Genomic DNA, 21,073 nt, shown 5'->3' with positions numbered 1-21,073 from the left:
ACTCTGTAGACCAGGCTGGCCTCGAACTCAGAAATCCACTTGTCTCTGCCTCCCAAGTGCTGGGATTATAGGTGCGTGCCACCGCTGCCCAGCTCCCTTTGGTGTTTCTTAATTTAAGTAAATTACAATCAGAATTAACACTGGACCTGGGTCTATTAGGGGCTGCAGGCTAGAAGGACAGGATGCCCGGCTTTTTGTGGTAAAGGCCTTTTGCTAGGATCCCTAGAGTTGGAGGTCGAGCTGAGGCCTTGGGTGAAAGTAAAGCATTAGGAGGTGTTTCCAAGATGAATTAACTAGTAACCACGTAGAGGGGAGGAGGGATGGGAAAGGGAGGGGAGGATAGGGAGCATTCAAGCCAAGTCCCACAAAGCGAAGCTGGGCTCAGTCTTGCAGAGAAGCTCTGAGGAGGTGCTGGTGACTCCTTGGCTGCTGACCCCAGCGTGAAGGAGCTGGAATGTTGGTACCACACACACACACCCTCAGCCACTGCCTAAGGTGTGTGTATGTGTGTGCATTCTCTGGTTTTCTAACCTAAGAGATCACCTGGAAGTAGGAACCAGTGCCTATGGCAACGATGAGGGATGGGAGGTGTCACACACGGGGATTAACTACAGCACATCTAAAATGGTGGGAACCTTGAGGCCATCCGTTTTCTTACCTGTCGAGGGAGGTGGTAGTCCCCATGTCTGTTTGACATGGCTTTTGTTGACACTATCTTCTATTTAGATGTCGTTCTTAAATCCATCCATGCCTATCTCTGTGGCTATGCTCTGGCCTAGAAGGTCAACTTGTCAGTCACTGAGAGCTGTGATAAGTCACTAAGCTGTTATCTATTGTTAACTACTGCCACAGAAGTAGCACTCATGCCCACAACCCTGACCCCATACTGACATTTTCTTGGTTGTATTCATAGTATCAGGAGCCTCTGGCACTCCTGGACTTCAAAGATCACACTCAGAACCAGGAAGCCTGGATCCTGTGGTCAGAGAATGGGATCTGCTTGCAGACAGTGTGATCCTCACCTAGTCTCAAAGCGATCTTTTGCTACAACAGGGGACAGCAGGGCACAGCAGGGCACAGCAGGGCTTGGGTGGAATGTAGACAAGTCTCACTTGCCTTTGCTGCATAACAAATCACTATCCAACCCGCACCCCCCCACACACACAACACATGCACATGCCCGCACACACATGCGCATGCACACACACATACTGATTATTATTATTATTTTTATGTATTTATTTATTTATTTATTTATTTATTTATTTATTTTGGTTTTTCGAGACAGGGTTTCTCTGTATAGCCTTGGCTGTCCTGGAACTCACTCGGTAGACCAGGCTGGCCTCGAACTCAGAAATCTGCCTGCCTCTGCCTCCCAAGTGCTGGGACTAAAGGCGTGTGACACCACTGCCTAGCTCACATACTGATTTTTAATGCTTCCAAATTTTGTTTGCTAGGAACTGGGGCCAACCAATACGAATGCATTGTCTGTGCCCACCGTGCCTGGGCCTGATAGTCACATAGCTGGGCTATCATTTCTGGTAGTTAAACTGATTAATGTTCAGCTGGACCTGGTGACTAGAGTATCTAGAAATACCTCTCCAAGTGGCTCGGCTTTCTTATAGTATGCCAGCCAGCCATGGAGGCATTGGTGCTATGTGGCTCAGAGCTCCAAACGCATGCGTCTTGGTAACAAGGCAGCATCTCTATGGCCTTTTCTGGACAGAAATCACCTGCCTTCTGCTTCATTCTGTTGGTACAGGTGACTTCTCCCAGAACTCAGAAATCCACCTGCCTCTGCCTCTCAAGTGCTAGGATGAAAGGCGTGTGCCACCACCGCCCGGCTAGAAAATTTTGTATTTGAAGTTGGTCTTCGGGGTCATTCAAAAGATATATTGTTAAGGATGGAAGATAAGACATGTGGAGTTGTTGGTTAGTTTGACTCTCAAGTTTTAAATATTTGAGAAATGTAGACTCTGTTTGCACTGCTGCCTGGGGACCAAGGCAGCAGTATGGGGACCAAGTGAACATGGCAGCCATGGTGAGTGTGGTGGCAGTGGTGCTGAGTCACAACAAGGACTCAACAGACATTTATTGAGCACCTAGATGTCCCTTCAAGTCCTTCCCGGGGGGTGCGGGGGATAGGTAATCAAGCTTGACATGGGCTTTAGAAACTTCAAAGCCCATTCCCAGTGATACATCTCTTCTTCACACAAGGCCACACAATCCTTCCCAAACAGTTCCACTAACTGGGAACCAAGCACTCAAGTCTATGAGCCTATGGGGGCCATTCTCATTCAAACCACCTCATTCCACTCCCTGGTCCCCACAAACTTGTAGCCTGGGATGCTGCTGGGAGAACAAGCAAGGGGATTGTGTTGAAGACATAACAGGAGGCATCAAGAATGATCGGAAGGCAGAGGGCTTTAGTGTTACCCAAGGGCAGTGAGAAGTCCTAGAAAGACAGCTCTAATGGGGGGAGAGCCTGGTGGAGTGATGCTTTAGAAAGGCCACCTGGACTGATAGGTAGAACTTTCTAGCAGGGTGAAGTGGGAAGGGGAAGGCTGGTGGCAGGGAGCTGTGAGCAGGTTGTAACAACCCGAACCTTCTAGTCACAGCTTCTGAGTGGGTTCATTGACCTTTGACCTTAGGCATGTTGTGTGATTTGTACCAGAGGGGGGTAAAGGAAGACCGAGAGTAAAAGCAGATATCATGTGGTCATTACATCAGCCCAGAGCAGAGGTCTAGATCTCTGCTTAATTCTAGAAAGCTTCCCTGTGCAGAGAAGGGCATATGTACAGAGACCCACACCAGCCCATTTACATAGAGACCCACACTGGCCCAGGCCCTGCCAGCCTTAGCCACATGGAATAGCAGTTCCCACTCTTCACCCATACATGACTCTGAGGAGGAAGAAGTCAAGCAGAGGTGCCTTCCAGGGATTAGGGTGAGGAAAAATGGGTTTCTAAGCCAGTCCTAGAGAGAGATGCCATTGTGCCCAGTGTGGCCCCAGGCCTCCCCTTATGCCTGAGGCAGCTCCAAACTACAGACCACCTCTTGATTCTCAGAAATGCCAATACCACCATTTCCCAGAGCCTAGCGTTCCTGGAGGGATGGGACAAGGTGGTGTCTTGGCTGCAGGAGGAAGAGAAGAAGAAGTGGCCCCACGAAACCTGGAGGCATCACAGTAAACGAGCCAGCTTTGCGCTAGAAGGCTGCCACCAGGACGCCAAGTGGAACAGGGCTCTAGGCTCAGGTGTGTCTGGGTGGGGTGGGAGGCGGCACCTCGAGGTCCAGGCTGGAATCCACATCCCTTCATTTACTCTCAGCTCATCTTTTCATTCCCCGGATTCTCATTTCCTCGTCCAAGTGCATGAGTAGAAATCTCCACCTCACCTGGGTCTTCCAGGGAGCAGACGAAAGGCAAATTTGAACGTAGTAGAATGGTGGAGCTGTACCATGGATCTCCAGGCAGCAGGTGATCTCTGGGACCCCCCTGACACTCTCCTGCATCACTCTCTGCAACACTCTCCTGCATCACTCTCTGCAACACTCTCCTGCATCACTCTCTGCAACACTCTCCTGCATCTCTTCTGTATTGCCAAATTTATTAAAAGTCTGTTTCCTCACTTCCCAGATCCCACCTCAGGTCCCCCAGCTCAGCTTCTGCCTTTCAACTAATGGTCACCATGGCCACAAGATTGTCCTTGTCTCCATAGAGGGCTCTTTCCTGCTTCGCTTACTCAACTCCAGAGTGATGAGTATCTGGCCTTCTCTGCTCTCCCTAGCAAGATGCTCCAGCCTTTGTCCAGGTCTCCCTTCTTTTTTCATTGTACAATCTTTCCCAGGTAATGGTCCCTCCCCTCCTGGCTTTGGTCACCATCTATAAGATAACAACTCCCACCTTCTGTCTCTAGCCCAACCTTCTGGTAACCCATAATATACCCAGAGTACTATGGCTATCTTCTCGGGTGCCAGGTGTGTGTGGGGGGATGTGGGGGGATGGGGGTATCTTTTGGATGGTGACATTACTCCCTCTCCCTCAACCTAGTTACACCTAGCCAGTCCATCCTGTCTTCCCTATGGCCTCCCTGAACAGTTTCCCCTTGGCTTCTGCCTAGATCTGCCAAGCCATTCTTCGGTAGCAGGTAGAGGTAGCTCTCTGACTCACAGATTGTTTCTTGGGGTAAAGCCAGGCTCTCTCAGCTGAGGGGCAGCCTCACCTCCATCTGCTCACTGCCCAGCACTGTCCAGCACTACCCAGCACTGGTGAAGGATGATGCTTCTCATCATTTGCTTCGCTCATCTACCAGATTTTCTGCTTCTCCATCATTACTCACCCCCCTCTCTCACTCTATTCACTATTGCTCTGTTTCTTCCCTGTCCTCCGAGCCTGTGTAAGCATCCTCAGTTGGGATCAGGGGCCTTGCCCCATGAAGTCCCACCTTCACCCCCTTCGTCATTCAGATGTCATGATGCCACCGCTTTATCCTTATTGATGTCCTCCTCCCCAACCCAGACTTGGAAAGGGCAATGTCAGTTCCTCATTCTGTTATTGGTCTAGTATAAAGCTTACCCCAGAGTGGCTGAGAAAATGTGTGAAACCATGGAGCAGCTTGGAATTGTACAAAATGAGTGTTTGCTCAAACAGAAAGGGCTGGACAAAAGCCAGAAGGGTTTGATGTACAAAATGCCCCCCCCACCCTGGGGGGAAAGCAGGCTTTGGGCACACATCATAGGCTTCAGATATGTCTGTTAAATAAGCCAGGAAGGCAGCTTGTCCTGCCAGATCAAGAAGAGTACACCAGGGACCCATTCCTGTCCTGAAATACTGCTGTATGCTAGATGGGAAGATGCATGCTGGGACTGGGGTGGGAGCAAGGGACAAGGGGAGCATCAGGAACACTTTGGTGAAGAGATATTCCATAGAGCTGGGAAGGTATCAGAGCACACTCTATGGATGGATGAGCTTCTAGGTTCCTGAATTTCTCAGAATGCACCTCTGGAGTTGCTAGGTTAAGTCTCTGTGGTGAGGAAGCTAGCCAAGTTGACTCTCCATGAGAAGGGGTAGGTAGGAGCTATGAGGGCACAGGGAGACCATAGACATGTTTTTCTAACTGATCCTGTCCCCAACCCCCTCTGGGTATATTATGGGTTGCAGCTGGCCAAGGGGGCTTCAGGACAGTGATTCCCAGTAAAGGTGGCATTGGTGGCTGCTTGGATCCCTAGACTTCAGGGACAGTATCGTGGAAACCAAGGCTGTGGAGACAACCGAGGGCTTTCTAGGTAGCTGCACAGTCCCAGCTGGCAGGCCTCTGTCCATGATTTCTTCACTGCATCTTATCTGCCCTGCACTGAAAGAGTGGAGAGCTGGGGGCTGTGGATGGCTGAGCCTGGCTATCCTGAGAGTCTCACCAGAGTGGCAGAGTACCCCAATCCAGGTCCTGCCTAGCTAGTCATCACTGCGAGGCTCTGAGAAAGGCTGTCTTACTGGAGCCTCAGAGGCCTTTCCAGAGTGGGGGTAAATCCTACATTGTTTGACGTAAGTGAAGTCACGGGCCATAAACCATATTGGACATTGCGAGCGCTTACTCACGTGGGCAGGATAAATGGTGGATTTGTCTTTCACTGTAATGGTTAGGTCTTCTCAGACAATGGGCCAACTTGGCAATCTGACTACAGTCTTGGATCCCTTGGAGGTGAGGCTGTTCGTGTGGCAGCGGCAGAATGGGGGAAGGAGCACTAACGCAGAGCCAGAGCCCTGGCTTCCAGTTCTAGCCAGCCACTAACCCTCTCTGTGCCTTCAGGCACATTACTACTCCAGCTCTTCTCTAAACTCAGATTCCCTGAGGCTGGCTGGCCGTAGGAAGGCCCCAGGCCCCAGGCCCCAGGGAAAGTGCATTGAGGTTGTGCTCACTACTACTTGGCAAACTAAGTCAGTTCCTCTTCTTAGGCTCAGTGTAAGAAAGCCACTGGAGGGCTGGGGATGCAACCCATAAAAGCATCCTATTTGGGGGGCTTAGGGGATAAGGGTGCTGGGAGACAAGGGTCTGGGAGGAGGAGGCTGCAAGAGCTATCCCTGGCTCTAATGAAAAGCAGCTGTGAGGAGCTGAGCTCCTCTGTACCCCTTCTGAGTCTACTTCCACCCATATAAATTCAGGACAAAGGCATCTGCCCAGAAGGGTCCCTGGAAACAGGATGTGAAGTCAACAGGCAGGGCTTGGGGGAGGGTAATGCGACTTCTTTATTAATATATAATAACAAAACCAATAAAACTCATATCTGCAACTGTTTAGGTCCTTGCTATAATGTCTTGGTCACTTTGTCTGGGCTGGCTGTAACTTTCAGCTCTGGAGTCTGGGTTAGGAAGATGGTCCAGTAACCTGCATGGAGAAGTAAAAGAGACAAGGGGTATGTATGGCCACATATTTCACAAGCACGTGTGCAACTGGGGACTGGGCCTTTTAATCCTTGAGTTAGGAGAGATTGTATGGGCCAGGGTTTGGGACCTACTGGTAGAGAGCTGAGGTCCCTATCTTATAGTTGTATGAGGCTTAGCCTTCAGACACCCTGTATTTAGGAGTTGGGTTTCCTTCCTTCTGTAGGTAATGTTTCATCTGTCACCTGACCTGCCATCCCCACAAAAACACCCAGGTCCACCTTCATAGACTGATGCAGAACAAATTAGACGGTCTAGGAAAGTGGTTAGAAGGGTCTCACTGGGAACGGTCATATCTAGAGCAGTGAGTTTCATACTGCTGTGACCCTTTAATACAGTTCCCCATGTTCTGGTAACCCCAACTAAAATTATTTTGTCACTACTTCATAACTGCAGTTTTGCTACTGCCATGAATTATAATGTAAATATCTGATACATGACCCCTTTGGGGTCATGACCCACAGGTTGAGAACTGCTGGTCTAGAAGCATGAGAAGCACCAGGGCTTGAGAGCTCAGACCTGACCCTTCTGGGCCAAGACAAAGCCAGCTGCTCAGTCTCACCTTCTCTCTCTCACTTAGGGATTGAGAAATCTCTGGCCCAGACACCCACTGGATTCCTGTGCTGGGAACTGACGTCTGCAGCTGACAGCCCCCCTCCCCTCCCTCTGACACCAGCAGCCTGGGAACTCCCCAAGAGGTCCTGCTTTGTCTCTGCTCCCCTCCCTGGCCTAGCCCTATTAGGAACATAGCTCAAGGTCCCACCTTCATGGGTGCCGGTGAGCAGCCGGAAGTTCTGAGCCTCTTTCTGGAAATCTTGCTTCCTGACTCTCTTGATCTGAACCAAGTGGTAGATTCCTGCAGGAAGACACAGCATGAGCTATGGAGGTAGGATAGGGTGACACTCACAACTCACCCGGCCACCTCCCTTCCTGCCCCCAATCTGAGGAGACACAAAGTTAATATGGAATAAATCTGCAGGGCTCCAGTCAGTTCTTCAACCCCCTTGCCTCTCTTCAATCAGTACACCATAGCCCTGGTCCCTCTTAAATCATAATCCTAATGGTGACCATTTGAAATGCTCTGGCTTCTCTGACCACCTGTCACCTCTACAGTAAGTAAAACCTGTTCCCTTAGCCTCCTTCCTTTTCTGCTGCTCCTGCCACCAGCAACATCCTCATATCTGCCCACGTATGTGAAGGGAAGGAGGGAAGGAGAAAAGTAGGGAGAGAAAGAGAGAGGGAGGGAAGGAAGGATGGAAGGAAGGAGGGAGGGGAAGAGGGAGGAAGGGAAGAAGAGAGGGAAGGAGGGGTGGGGAGAAGGAGGGAGGGGAAGAGAAGGGGGCTGAGGGAAGAAAGGAAGGGGGAGTGAAGGGATGAATGAAGGAGGAAAGGAGGGATGGAGGGAAGGAGGGAGGGAGGGAAGGAGAGAGGGAAGAAGGAAAGGAGGGGAGGAGGGAAAGAGGGAGGGAAGGAGGGGAAGGGATGGAGAGAAGGAGGGAGGGAAGGAAGGAGAGAGAGAAGGAAAGGAGGAGAGGAGTGAGGGAAGGAGGAAAGGAAGGAGGGAGGGAAAGAGGGAGGTGGGAGAGAGGTAATGAGGGAGGGGAGGAGGGAGGTGGAAGGGAGGAAAGGAAGGAGGGAAAGAGGGAGGGAAGAAAGGAGGGAGGGGAGGAAGGAGGAGGAAGGGAGGAAAGGAAGGAGGGAAAGAGGGAGGGAAGGAGTGAAGGAGGGAGGGAAGGAAGGAGGGAAGGAGGGAAGAAGGAAGGAAAGGAGGGAGGGAAGGAGAGAGGGAGAGACAAAAGGGAAAATAAAGAAGAGAAGGCTGACCCATGTATGTCTGCAGCTGACAGCTCTCCTCTCCTCTCCCTGACACCAGCAGCCTGGGAACTCCCCAAGAGGAGTTCCCTAGCATACAACATAGGATAAAAATCCAGAGCCGTGTTTATTCAGATATCATAGAACAGGCGCTACTGTGTCTTGAGTATGGCCCATCCCTAGCTAATACCTGAGGTCCTAGGAGGAAACCAAGCTTTTGCAAATGCCAGTCCTGCTCTTGCTTTCAGTGGACAGCAAGTGAGTGACCCACCCACTCAGCCTTAGTGGGCAGGCTTCCTGACCCAGCCTGAAGGCGACCACAACCTCCTCTCCACAGGACCGATCACACTAGGTTCTGTTTATCACTTTACCCTTCTTTTTAAACGTGTGTGTGTGTGTGTGTGTGTGTGTGTTTATATATGTGAATGTGACTATGGAAGGCAGAGGACAGACAGCCTTGGGTACCATCCTCACTAAGGTTGCCCCTTTCCTTTGGGACAGGGTCTTTAGCTGGCCTGGAGCTCACCAGGCAGGCTAGTCTGGCTGGAATGCCACTGCCTCCTCTTCCCTAGTGCTATGGTTGTAAGCATGTGCCATGGCACCCAGGCTTTTCACATGACTTCTGGGGACTGAGCTCAGGGTCTCAGACTTTGAGACAAGTGCTTTACGGACTGAGCTATCTTCCTAGACAGTCCCACCTATTCCTATGGCACTGTCATCATGACATTGCCCAATTCTCTTCCAGACTTGGAACTCTGGAGATCGTAACTCTTTGAGATCTGAGCATGAAACATGTATGATAAATGATTCCCTGGATAGAAGGATAGGAGGTGGATACATGCTTGCATGTATGTATGTATGTATGTGCATGTATGTGTATGAATTAATTAATGTATTTCTGAATATATATGCATATACATATGTATTAATGAGTGGATGGATGGGTATATGAACAAGTGGGTGTGGAGATGGATGGATAGATGGGTGTAGAAGTGGATGGATGGGTGAATTGATGGATAGTGGGTGTGGGGTAGATAGATGGGTGTGTTGATGAATTGATAGGTAGATAGATGGATGGGTGGAAAGATGGGTGTAAGGGTGGATGGACGGATAAGTTTAGGGTTGGCTGGCTGGCTGGCTGGCTGGGTAGATGAGTAGATGAATATATATGCACCTAGTCTAGTCTAGTGAGGCCCCAGGAGGAATGAGGTCTTAGTTGACTCCTTCGGTATGTTCACTTTGTGGGAAGCTACCCTTGGCACCATGGCACTGGGGCCCACTGCAGCCTCTGGCAGAGAGAACAGATGCAGCTAACAAGGTCTCAGCTAGGCCAGCACTGCCTTGGGGAACGCCAAACCAGGCCTGTATGCAGGGATCAGGATGAGGCCCCATGAAGGGAACAGAAAACATGGATGCTGGGACTGAGTTTCAGGACTCGGGAAATGACCAGCACTGTCCTTGGAGCCCCAGCTTAGATACCAAGAACCAGCATAGAGCTCCAAAGGCCTAAGGGGCCACATCAGAGTAGCAAGAAATAACTTCTATGAGATGGGGACAGGCCCTCCTACACAGGCCCGCCACTACATGCAGGTACATGGGAGAAGTGACAGCTTGGAGGAAGTCACACACACACCTCCAGGGTCTATAATGCATAATGAGGAAGGATGCTTTTTGGCCTGGGGTCTTGAATGTACCCCTTGCCCTTTTGAAAGGCTGTATCAAGTCTGAGCACAGCTGGGCCCTGGGACCCTCTAGGCAGAGCTGGTGCTGGTGAGTGAGCTCCAGGCCATAGGCCAGTCCAGCTCACAGTGAAGCCAAACTTCTTTGGACCAAGCTGTTCTGGGCTGAGAGGGAGGCACCTGCACGGGACTAGGGCAGGGGCCAGGGACCATCAGGAGATGAGAGAAACTCCAGAATCTCACAGGCTCTCAACCCTGAGTCCATTATACTCAAATGTTGCTGGTGCTCCAGGCTGGTCCCAGATGGAGTGGCCTTGCTAGAGCAAGTTCAGTGGCCACCCCTCTGAGGGAGTAAACTGCACATGGTAGCCCTGATGATGATGAACAGAGGGAGTGTTGGTCTGTGGCAGGGAGGGAGTCACTGAACATTTAGGTTTTACTCAGGGGAGCAGCAACTGGGGGGCACTGTCAGAGGCAGGATAGTAGGAACTGGCATGGAAGAGGTGAAGGTCCCCCCTTGTTTTGTTTTGTTTGTTTGTTTGTTTTAATGCTGGGTCTAGTGATGATGAGATGGAAAGTACGTCTCCTCCTCATTCTCTGTATGTCACCCTGGCCCTTCTTGGTCTTTCCCAGTTGCCTCCCTAAGCCTTCAGGCAAGCCATGCCATCTCCTAGATGGAGCCTGTACTTCCTTCCTCTGACAAGGTCTATGTAGCCCAAGCTGGTCTCAAATTCTCCATGTATCTGAAAATAACCTTAAGAGTATGGTTTTACTTCTGGGATTACAGGTGTGTCCCACTGTGTTTGGTTTATCCTGTGCTGAGGGTTGAACTTGGGGCCTCCTACGTGCGAGGTGAGTGCTCTAGCTTTTAAGCCTCTCAGACTTAGTTTTATCTACAAAAAACGAGGCCCAAGTCCATACCACAAAGTTTCCCGTAAGGTTTAAGTGGAGCACTTTGCACATGGTGCCTGCTGTGTACAGAGCACAGAGCACAGGGCTGCTCTGCTCTGCCTGGAGAGCCTCCGTGGCTTCTCCAAGGCCTCCCAGCTTCCCTCACTCCCAGAGGTCTACCCTCTAGGAAGCCTTCTCTGACCAGATCAGCTCCCCACAAGCACCTGCTGCATACAGTCAGCAAACCATGGGTTCCCACAGACGGGGGAGGGGTTACTCCTGTCCCAGCACCTGCTAGGGTGTAGAGTGTGGGTGGTCTGAGAGCTGTAGCCAGCACCAGCCCTGGGAAACAATATGATCTAAAGGTTCAGAGTTGACAAGAGTTCCTGCTTCTGCCTCTCCTGCTCTGTGACTCTACACCTCCCTTTGAGGTTAAGCAAGTCCCCCCTCTTACTAAATAGAAGCCCACCTCTCTGCCATTCTAACTAGCCAGTGTGGTAGGAGGATACAGGTTTTTATATATATATATATATATATACCACATTCCATTGGTCAGGGATTATCCCAGAGCACTTTTGCCCAATCTGCAGAAAAGAACACTGAGGTCCAGAGAGGCTAAGTGACTGCCCAAGGTCACACAGCGAAGAATGCAAAGAGCCAAGATTTGAAGTAGCAGAGGTGAGTTTGAACCTAGGTCTTCCTGGATCCATAGCTTCTGTTTGTGGTCTGGCCTCTGCTGTCACTGAGAGTAAAACTGTTCCCTTGGACAGGGCATCTCACCAGAGTCAGGAGCCAGCAGTTCCCACGCCACAAATCTTCTTTTCTAAGGCTTTGGATCATAGCTCAACGCTTCAATCTTACTAGTAGAGTCTATGATTTTAAGGTCGGCGCCTCAAAGGGTGCAGTAACCCTCCATGACCAGGAGAGGGAGCATTCAGAGGCCTTAGCGAGCTTATCAGAGCTGTCGCAAGTCAGGGGAATGGGAATGGATCAGGGGTTCTTACTCCTGGGAGGAGGCTGAGGCATCTGCCCAGTAAAGCCTCCTTAAGGCCCCTATGGGTGCCGAGGACCAGAAGGTTCCAGAGGTTCCATGTGAAGCTGGGAGCAGGAGCTGGCCACTTACCTTTCACCAGCTTCCAGATGTACATCTCCGCCTGGTCAGAGGCTTCATGCTCCAGAACAAAGCGGTGTAGGCTGTCTGGGCTTGGAGATACCAATGTGTACACATGGAACTGTCCTGGTACCTTGGGACACCGTGTGGAAATGACCTCACTGTGGTCGTCATCTGCCTCATCCTCTAAAAGAGAGGGGAGAAAAATGTTTGTGATGTGTTCAATCAACATTGGCTAGTCTCAAAAGGTCCCGGGTTCTAATGCTTTATGGCTGCATAGAATACATTTGATTTTGTGTCTGCCACTCTGTCATGCCAGGAGGCTCCATGTAGTCTGGCATTTTCTATGCATGAGCTTCTAGCAGCCTGGGCACCTGAAAACCCTGCGTTCTATGGCTAAGGGTAGGCACTCCAGGCCCCGGAACCCTCCAGTGTCTATGGACAGTGTTTCCCCTGCCCTCAGCATCCTTCCTACCTGGGCAGATCTTGCAACACTTCCCAGCCACTTTCTTGGGCTGACTGCAGGGATACTGGGTGGGGCAGGTCACACGGTGGCAGTCTTGGTAGCCGTCCATACATGTGCACAGGATGCAGGGCATGGGGCCAAAGGAGAGCACAGTAGGGTGCCACACCTCCCCATGGGAGTATGTCTTCCCATTGTGTGTGCAAGCTGGAAGAAGGAGAGCAGGGAAGAGGGAGGGTGGGTCAGGGCCTTCGGGTCTGGCTTGAGTCTCTAGCTCAAAATGTAGAGTGAACATCAGCTGCACTGTGTGCAAAGTGCAGGCTAAGGGATAAAACCTGCACTAACTCCGACATCCCTCCCAGTCCCTAAGCTTTGCTGACGATGGAAAGCCCTCCCCTGGCCTAAGAAACTCTTGTGGGGCAAGGAGAATGTTGGCCTGGCAGCCAAACCTGGCTTTTCCTGGCAGGAAACAGCTGTTAACACTGGCGGTGTGAACTCTAGTAGGTCCTCTTCCTGCTTCCTGCCTTAGGGATTTGAGATTCTGTAGCCCATGACCCTTCCTTCTCTTCCAGTCTGGGAGTCCTACTGTGAACTCTGTTCTCCCCTTCCATAGCCACCTCCACTGTCAACCTGAAGAGAAGCTCTGTCTTCGTTTGGCAGTCTTGCCCTCAGCCCTGTCTCATGATAATGTATTCACAAGTCTCCCCTTTGGGACAGAGACCAGGGAAGACACTATTCTGTCTTCCCCACTTCTTAATAAAGACATAATAGATGCTCAATAAAGTATTACTTGGGGGACAGAGGCAGGAGGACCTGAAGTTCAAGGACAGCCTGAACTACATAGTGAGACATACCCACCCTCGCCCCCACAGAACAAGACTAGTTCTTTCCCTGATTCAGTCCTTGTGCCCCTTGGTGTCCTCCTCTGTCACATGAGAATTAGGGTGCATGATGGTCAGGGGTACCCTCGATTTTGTTTGTTTCTGAGCTTAAGTTTATGGTCAGATTGAGACTGGTGAACCCAAGTAGGGAGTTCAGGAGCTAGAGGCTCTCACCCCGTCAGCACATCGGAGGAGTGTCCTGCCCTCACCTTTTTTATGTTTCTCCTTCAAGATAATCTTGATAGTTGTGCTGCCCATCCCTATTGACTGGAAGTGTCGAGGGATGAAACCCAGAGGGGAGCTGAGGCTGGTGGGGGCTGGCGTGCTGGGGCTTCTCCTCTCCAAGCATGGATCCTGGGAATGTCTCTGCAAACGGCAAGCAGGATGTGGAGCTGTCTCAGTGGGACAGGACACAGCTGGGGCCACAAACCAGGCTGCATTGAGAAGTATGCTAGGGAAGACTAGAGGACTTCTGTCAGAAAGAGAGGGCGAGGGTACACAGGCTCCGCATAGAACCTTCTGGGTGAGGTCTAAGATATCCTCAGACTAATCAATAAAAACACTGACAAGGATTTGGCAAGCCAGCCTCCACCAGGACTTTCTCAAACCTTGGGGCTGCTGTGGGTAGGCAGAGCAATATGGGATCAGGAATAGAGAAAACTTGTTGTGTAGAAAAAATTAGGTGGTGAGACAACAGAATGAGCCTCTGAAGATCCCAGAAAGTTCCAGAATTCCACAGTGTGGAAAACAAGAAATCTCTAGGGTCCACTTAGAGACCCGGGGTTTTAAAGAGAGGCTTCCTTCCATAATTGCTGGAATGCAAGATCCTTGTTCCCAGGTCTATTCTGCCCATCTCCCACCCATCCAGACCAGATCTAGGAGGACACCGAAGTGTGAGTGGGGATGGCAGCCTATGGGGCAGGAGCTCTGCAGCTCAGTTTGGGGACTGGGCAGTTCCAGGCCACAGAAGTTCCCTTCTGTGACAGGGCTGGGGACAAGAAGAGCCTGTTGGTCCTTTCTCTAGATGTCCATGAGCCATTTACACCCTTCCTTCTACAATTTTCCCACTCCACACAGTCTCTGAGGTAACTCTTTCATGGTCCAGAGGCAGAGCCTGCAGAATAGGTACAGGCTTGGGCACACAGGAAGTGCCTGTGGAGCACTGGTCAAGTGGAGTTGGGACAAGAAGGACTTGAAGGATGGATGCAACACCCAACTGACACATGCCCAAATTATTCACTTAGTCAGGAAGGAGCTGTTCGGGGTCTGTCTCTAGTCTGTGGCCACACACTGCCTTCTAGGGACAGGCAGGAAGGAGAGATCAAAGAGCTCAGGTTTATGAGCCCTCCTGAGAAATCAGCCTGGCAAAGGCCAATGCCCTGGCTGAGGGGGAAAGGTGTGGAGTCCAGCTTTGGGGGTCCCAGGCTTCTGGATCCCAGGATGAAAGAATGGAAGGAATTTTCACATTGTACCATGACACTGAGGAGCGATAGGGCAGTCGAGTCAGGATTTGGTTCATTTTCCCATCTCGTACGTCAAGCTACAGAGAGCTGGGAAGGCTAGGGCCTCTGAATTCTAGACAAGATTGACAGGAGCTAAGATGGAAGTAGGGGAGCAGAAAGACAGATTCCTGGCAAAGAACCTGCACCCCAGAAATGAGGCACAGAAGCACGGACCAACCCAGAGGCCATTCCCTGGGGATTTAGTCTGATCACACACACACACACACACACACACAGGCTCCATAAAGAACAATGTCAGGGACTCCAGGAGGGAAATGAGGGCATTTGGGGCCTACACTGTCCATGTGGCAACCTGTTCCCTTCTGGCCTATCAGCCATAGTAGAAACCATGATGACAGGAAGGGAAGGAGGGAGGTTGCAGTTATGGAGGTGCCGATGCTGCTGACCCAGAGTCAGTTTCTCAGGCCTTGAAGATAGCGTGGGCAGAGGGATATGGGATCAGGAATAAAGTGTAATGCCTAAGAAAAGTGAGTGCTGGAGAGTCAGGCAGCCTCTCTCCCCACCATGCCTGCAGAGCTGTGTGTACACTCACCTCTCCGTGCTGCAGCTGTGCCAGGTTTTCTTCCGTGGAACTCTCAGTTGTCCTGTCTGAAAACTCAAAAGGAAACCGGGTCAGCCTCGCAACCACGGCCCTGAAGCCTCTGCCTGTCCCTCTGTCCCTTCCAGAAGCCTGATGCCACAGCTGTAGCCCCAACCTACATGTTACCTTAGAGGAGCTTGCGCTTCTCCATATAACCTGTCTTTGTCTTTATTGGGTTATCAAATCTCCACTACTAGGATGCTTCTTCGGCTCCCCAACACTGACTTTCTGGTTACTCCCAGGAGTGAACTGTTCAGTTAGATCAGAGCCTTTTAGGCTACTTAAAAGTCACCCCTGTGCGATACCGGTCACCGTGTAAGCGATCACCCCAAGACCCCAGAATCCCATGCTTGCAACCAGGTTTTTCACTACACACTCCTAGAGCTCCACTCTTCAGTCCTCTACCTCCAGGGGAATCTTGAGGCCTCCTCTAGCTGCTCCAGGGAACCAGCACAGAGAGCGAGAGCTCTGAAGCTTCTGGAAGCTCAGCACACCGTTCTCTTTCCCAAGCCCCTCCTTCACTACACCATCTGGCTTGTCTTGAATGCTCCTGTTTCAGAGACCCAGAAGGATAGGACTGGGCACCTGTTAGAGCCTCAAGGCCAGCCTCTGTGTACTCTCCAGCTGACGTCTAGAGGAGCAATGAGGACTAAACAGAAGGACACCTTCCCAAGCCCCAAAAACCAAGGCTCCCCAAGAAGCTCTCATTGGCTTTCCTGGTCTTCACAGACAGTCCAATTGTATACCTCTGCTCAAGCCCAGCCTGCCCTTCAGCGGTGCATATGCTAGCCTCAGTTTACCCAGAGAATCTATTCCCAGAGTCCAATCCTGCGCCCTGTGCTGCTGTGAGGAAGACAGGAGACACCAGGTCTCAGCCCTTGCTCATCCCCTTCCGGGTGCTACTTTGTTCCTTTTAGCCTTATTGGATTGTGAGGACAGCACCGAATCACTACAGGCTCTGCAGTAGCACCTCATCTGCTCCCAGCACCCTCAGCTTGTCCCCTGACAGGCCCCTCCCCTCACTGCCTGTCACCCACACTGCAGGAGTAACCGGGGTTAATGAGGGTTATTGACGTGAGCCTCGGCCAATGGGAGTTGACAGGTTGGAGACTAAACTTGCCCCTTATCTTCTCTCACCCCCAGCTCTTTACTTTGCTTCCTGGGATTACAGTGGCAGAAGTGGCCCCCAGCACAGCATCATCTATGGGTCCTGCTTTCTGGAACATCCATGCCAATCTACCACCTCCCTGTGGGAAGGAAGGGTCTACTCTATGCTGGCTGTCCCTAGGCTCTTCCTGGCAGTCCATAAAGGGGGTACTATGGGACTCTGGCAGCCTTTGGGAAGACTCAGAGTTGTAATTACATTCTATTGCTGTGATAAAACATCCTTACCAAAAACAATTTAGGGAAGGGTAGGATTTATTTTAGCTTACAAGTTATAGTCTATCATTGAGGGAAGTCAATATAAGAACTCGAGGGGGGAACTTGAAGTAGAAACCATGGAAGAATACTGCTTGCTGGATTGCTTAATTTAGGTAGGCCAGGACCACAGCCTAGGGAATGGTGCTGCCCAAAGAGGCCTGGCCATCCTACATCAATTAACAATCAAGACAATTCCCCCATAGATTAGCCCACAAGCCAGTCTAATCTAGACAATTCCTCAGTTAAGGCTTTCCTCTCAAATGACTCTGGGCTGTGTCAAGTTGACAAAGTTCACTATGACACTCACCTTTGCAGGTCTGACAGCAGGAATCAGGCAGAGGAAATGTGGTGGGGCAGCTGGGTTCAGGGCAGGTCATGAGACCGCAGTAAGTGTGGCCCTCCTGAAAGACAGAACCCACCACCAGATTGGAAATGAGCTCTGTTGAAGATCAGCCTCGGGGGTCCAGGAGAGCCTCTTTACCTGGGAGCAAATAGCCTTGAGGTCTCCCCTGACATAGAGGACAGGGCAAGACAGCTGGGGGAAGGAGTCCCCTTGACCTCATATTTTCACTCCAAGCCCTGAAATGAACTTCACCTCCAATATTCCCTCAGCTTCCATAGCAACTTCTGAGATGGGCTTTGAAATAAGGGGAGTCCTGGAGATGAGGGGGGACTGTGCCATCCAGTCATAGAGACAGTCAGGGTAGAGGGACCAGAGCTCAGGCTTCAGGTTTTTTTTCTATAGAAATCACTATCTTTCTCCTGGGCCTGCCTCAGGGACCCAAAATGAGAAGGGACTATGTGGGTGGCTCCTAGGCTTATACTGGCTGAGACTATAAGATGCAAGGCCCTCTGGGAGGTAGGAGATTGGCGCCTTTGGAGAGGACTTCTCTCCTGAGTTTCACCTGCTGTGAAAGACAGGGAACACAGTCACCTCTGAGAGCGGCTGAGAAACTCGGCTGTAAGGCCCTGGCAGTTTCAAGTCCTCTCCTTCTTCCTCCCCATGAGTCTGAGACTTCCAGAGAGGAGATCAGAACTCAAGCCAGGGCCATAAACAGGGATGAAATGAAAAAAAAGAGAGCCAGAAATCCAGGCTAGTGAGCGGCTGCTTGGCAGAGCCCCTGTCTCTTGTCTTAGTCTAGAATGTTGCTCCACTAGATTCACATTCTTGGATCTGTTTTTGGTCAATGGCCTTAGGGGAAAGGCCTCACCCTGTTCAGATAAGCAAATGGAACCCAGAGCAGTTAAGTAGCTTGCCATAGCTACAGAACCAAAATCCCAACCCAGACCTCCATGACTCCTGAAGTCTGTGTTCTTATTCCAGTAGAGTGCTGTCTTCCATGAAGGGGGAATACGTGCACTAGGACAAGGCTGTAGGGGGAATACATGCACTAGGACAAGGCTGTAGGGGGAATACGTGCACTAGGACAAGGCTGTAGGGGAATACGTGTACTAGGACAAGGCTGTAGGGGGAATACGTGTACTAGGACAAGGCTGTAGGGGGAATACGTGTACTAGGACAAGGCTGTAGGGGGAATACGTGCACTAGGACAAGGCTGTAGGAAGATAAGAGAGGATGGTGGTGGACAGAGAGGATAGTCTAATGGTTCCTTCGCCCATCCCTTCTGGATTTCTGGCTCTCCTTTTTATCATTTCATCCAGAGAGGTTCAGCAATAGGGAGTAAAGAGATAGAAAAGCTAAGTCGGAGGGTAAGAGGGACAGCTGAGAGACTGACAGGAAGAGAGCTCCAGGGAGACTCTCCCAAGCAAGAAGAGGGAGGCTTCCTAAGTCCTGCTGGTTTGCTCTGTCTCTCAATCACAGGTCTGTCAAACCTGCTGTCCCAAAGCCTTACTCTTGTGGCCATGGGCACAAGGAGTCTAAATACTTCAGACTAAACCCCATCTGCTACTGTCAGGCCCTTCCTATCTGTGTCCAAGGACTGATGGCTGGTATTCATTCATTCATTCATTCATTCACTCACTCATTCACTCATTCATTCATTCTGAAGGAACCAGTGGCATCCTCTGGATGCTAAGCCCTGAACGTGAACACAGAAGACACAGAAACAACATGGGCACACTCCCTCCCCTCAAAGGAGTAGTGCCCATGGAGGGAAGGAGAGATGAGCTACTCTTATTATTTGGGGACCAAGTGGGACAACCTGGAAAAGGTCACCTCACCAAGGTAGGGGCTGGACATTGTGGATCCTGGGTATTTGTTTCCCTCCAACCTCTCTTTTCCTTAGTTACTGGCCCACCCCCATCCCTCTTTGTACGATAGACACTGGCTTGGGCCATGGAGACTGTAGAGGGTCTTACAATACAGCTACACAGGACACACTGGTTGGACAGGCGGGCGGGAAACAGCTCCTGGGCACTGAAGATCTCTCCATGTTGGTATGTGGTCTCATTGAGCTGGCAGGACTTTAGGGGGACCCGGAGGCCAGAGGGAACATGAGGATCTGCAGGTGGAAGAACAGGATGAAGGAGAAAATGAAATTCCTGTGGATTCAAGATTTTTGCCAGAAGTAGGAAAGGCCATTTTTCACTTTTCTGAAAATTTTGTCTTTGTCTCTGTCTCTATCCTTAACATTTAAACTACGGTCTGACTTTGGCCTTCCCTGACATTTCCTATATAAACTAGCCAAAAGGTCTCACCAATACCTACATCTGACCACGTCTCTTCCCACTGCAGTCTGGCCACCCCTCAGGGTCTGAGGCCTATGGGTGTTCATGGGGCACTCTCTGTGTCAGGCTTGGCCCTGCCACTGACAGGATCACAACCTAAGAGAAATGAACCACAGCAAAGACATCACGCACTCATACAGGGGCCAGCCAGCCCCTAGTCATTTGCCTTTGCCTTCCCCTGGTTCTGGATAGCTAGAGGGACTGGAGCCCAGATGTGAAGTCAGCAAGCCAAGCCAGTTCCCACCCCAGATGTGAAGTCAGCAAGCCAAGCCAGTTCCCACCTTCTTCAGCCAGTTTCTCTGTTCTCTCTCTCTCTCTCTCTCTCTCTCTCTCTCTCTCTCTCTCTCTCTCTCTCTTTCTCTCTCTCTCTTTCTCTCTCTCTCCCTCCCTTCCTCCCTCCCTCTCTCTCTGTTTCTCTCTTTCTCGCTTTCCTTCCTTGCTTCTTTCTTCATTTTTCTCTCTTTCTTTCTTTCTTCCTTTCTTCCTTTCACTCATTCTAAACTTTAAATTTTGTATTACATGAGGGGAGGGGGTCTGTGGTATGTGGGTGGAGCCAAAGGACAAGCCTCTGGGTCAGTTTTTTCCTCCTACTGTATGGGTCCCAGAGATTGTCATCATGATGGCAAATTCTCCTACCTGCTGAGACATCTTGCCTACCCAATTTCTACTTCCCCTGCCCTTTTCTCCTGTTACGCGTATCAATTTTTGGAACCAGAAGTTCACTGCTACCTTAGCCTACTTGGGGATCCAGAATGTGTCCACTGAACATCTGTTTGTTCCCACATATCTAATGGACAGGACTGCTCTTCTTCTGAAGGCTTCTCTCAGCCAGGGACTTACAGCAGGAGTAAGATGATCAGCAGGGAGCTCAGTGCAGGAGAGGAAGGAAGTTACTTACCCACACACCTGGGACAGCATTGCTGTGGCTCCATCACAGGTTGTGAGCAGTGGAGGGGTGGGCATCGGAGGCGGTAACAATTCACGTGGCCATTCTGAAAGAGATACGGGGTCATCCCAAAGAACCTCCCATCTGCAGGGGTTCTCTCCCCAGACCTACACCCCAACTATGTAAAATAGGGTTAAAAAAAAAACCAAACCCAAGTAAGCTCATCCCTACCCTGCCCACTAAGCAGATCTCACTTAGTCAACTCATCTGCACCCTCAGCCATAGGAAGACAGCCCTGTCAAGGGTTTGCTCAGATCTCGTGGCCCCTTTGTGGGTGTGAGAAATGGAAGTAAAAGCTTTGATCTATCTTGGCAATGATCTTGGTGTTCTGCCCAGGCTATTTTTAAGTCCACGACTTTTTTCTTATAGTACTGACCCTGACCCTCTTGTTCAAAGGAGGGCTGTAATATAAGAGAACAGTATCATCCTTCTCCCCAAGTCTACAAAGTTCTGTGGAACCCTGGATGGAGCCTCTGGGGTTGGCACCAGAGAAAAGGGGAGTTCAAGTTCTTTCACATCTTCAAGTCTAGCAGGTGAGAGAGAATCAGACAAGGGAACAAACATAGCAAGAGATGAGCTGAGGCAACAAGAGAGAGAGAGAGAGAGAGAGAGAGAGAGAGAGAGAGAGAGAGAGAGAG

The 21,073-nt window shown here is 50.6% G+C and overlaps 1 protein-coding gene across 2 annotated transcripts in view; it reads right to left on the bottom strand.

The window, feature by feature from the left end:
- Positions 1 to 6,226: 6,226 nt before the first annotated feature.
- Positions 6,227 to 21,073, bottom strand: part of Chrdl2 (chordin like 2) — a 28,380-nt gene continuing 13,533 nt past the window's right edge. For both annotated transcript variants that reach the window (XM_031384391.1, XM_031384390.1), the window contains exons 3-11: positions 20,388 to 20,481; positions 19,121 to 19,263; positions 17,109 to 17,202; positions 15,332 to 15,387; positions 13,486 to 13,642; positions 12,408 to 12,602; positions 11,945 to 12,118; positions 7,203 to 7,295; positions 6,227 to 6,383 (exon numbers count right to left, since the gene is read on the bottom strand). In XM_031384391.1, the coding sequence (XP_031240251.1) occupies positions 6,304 to 6,383; positions 7,203 to 7,295; positions 11,945 to 12,118; positions 12,408 to 12,602; positions 13,486 to 13,642; positions 15,332 to 15,387; positions 17,109 to 17,202; positions 19,121 to 19,263; positions 20,388 to 20,481 (1,086 nt within the window). In that variant the 3' untranslated portion in view covers positions 6,227 to 6,303. The remainder of the gene's footprint in view (positions 6,384 to 7,202; positions 7,296 to 11,944; positions 12,119 to 12,407; positions 12,603 to 13,485; positions 13,643 to 15,331; positions 15,388 to 17,108; positions 17,203 to 19,120; positions 19,264 to 20,387; positions 20,482 to 21,073) is intronic.

Source organism: Mastomys coucha, unplaced genomic scaffold (assembly GCF_008632895.1).
Source record: "Mastomys coucha isolate ucsf_1 unplaced genomic scaffold, UCSF_Mcou_1 pScaffold21, whole genome shotgun sequence".
Classification (NCBI taxonomy): Eukaryota; Metazoa; Chordata; class Mammalia; order Rodentia; family Muridae; genus Mastomys; species Mastomys coucha.
This window is presented reverse-complemented; position numbering and strand designations above follow the sequence as displayed.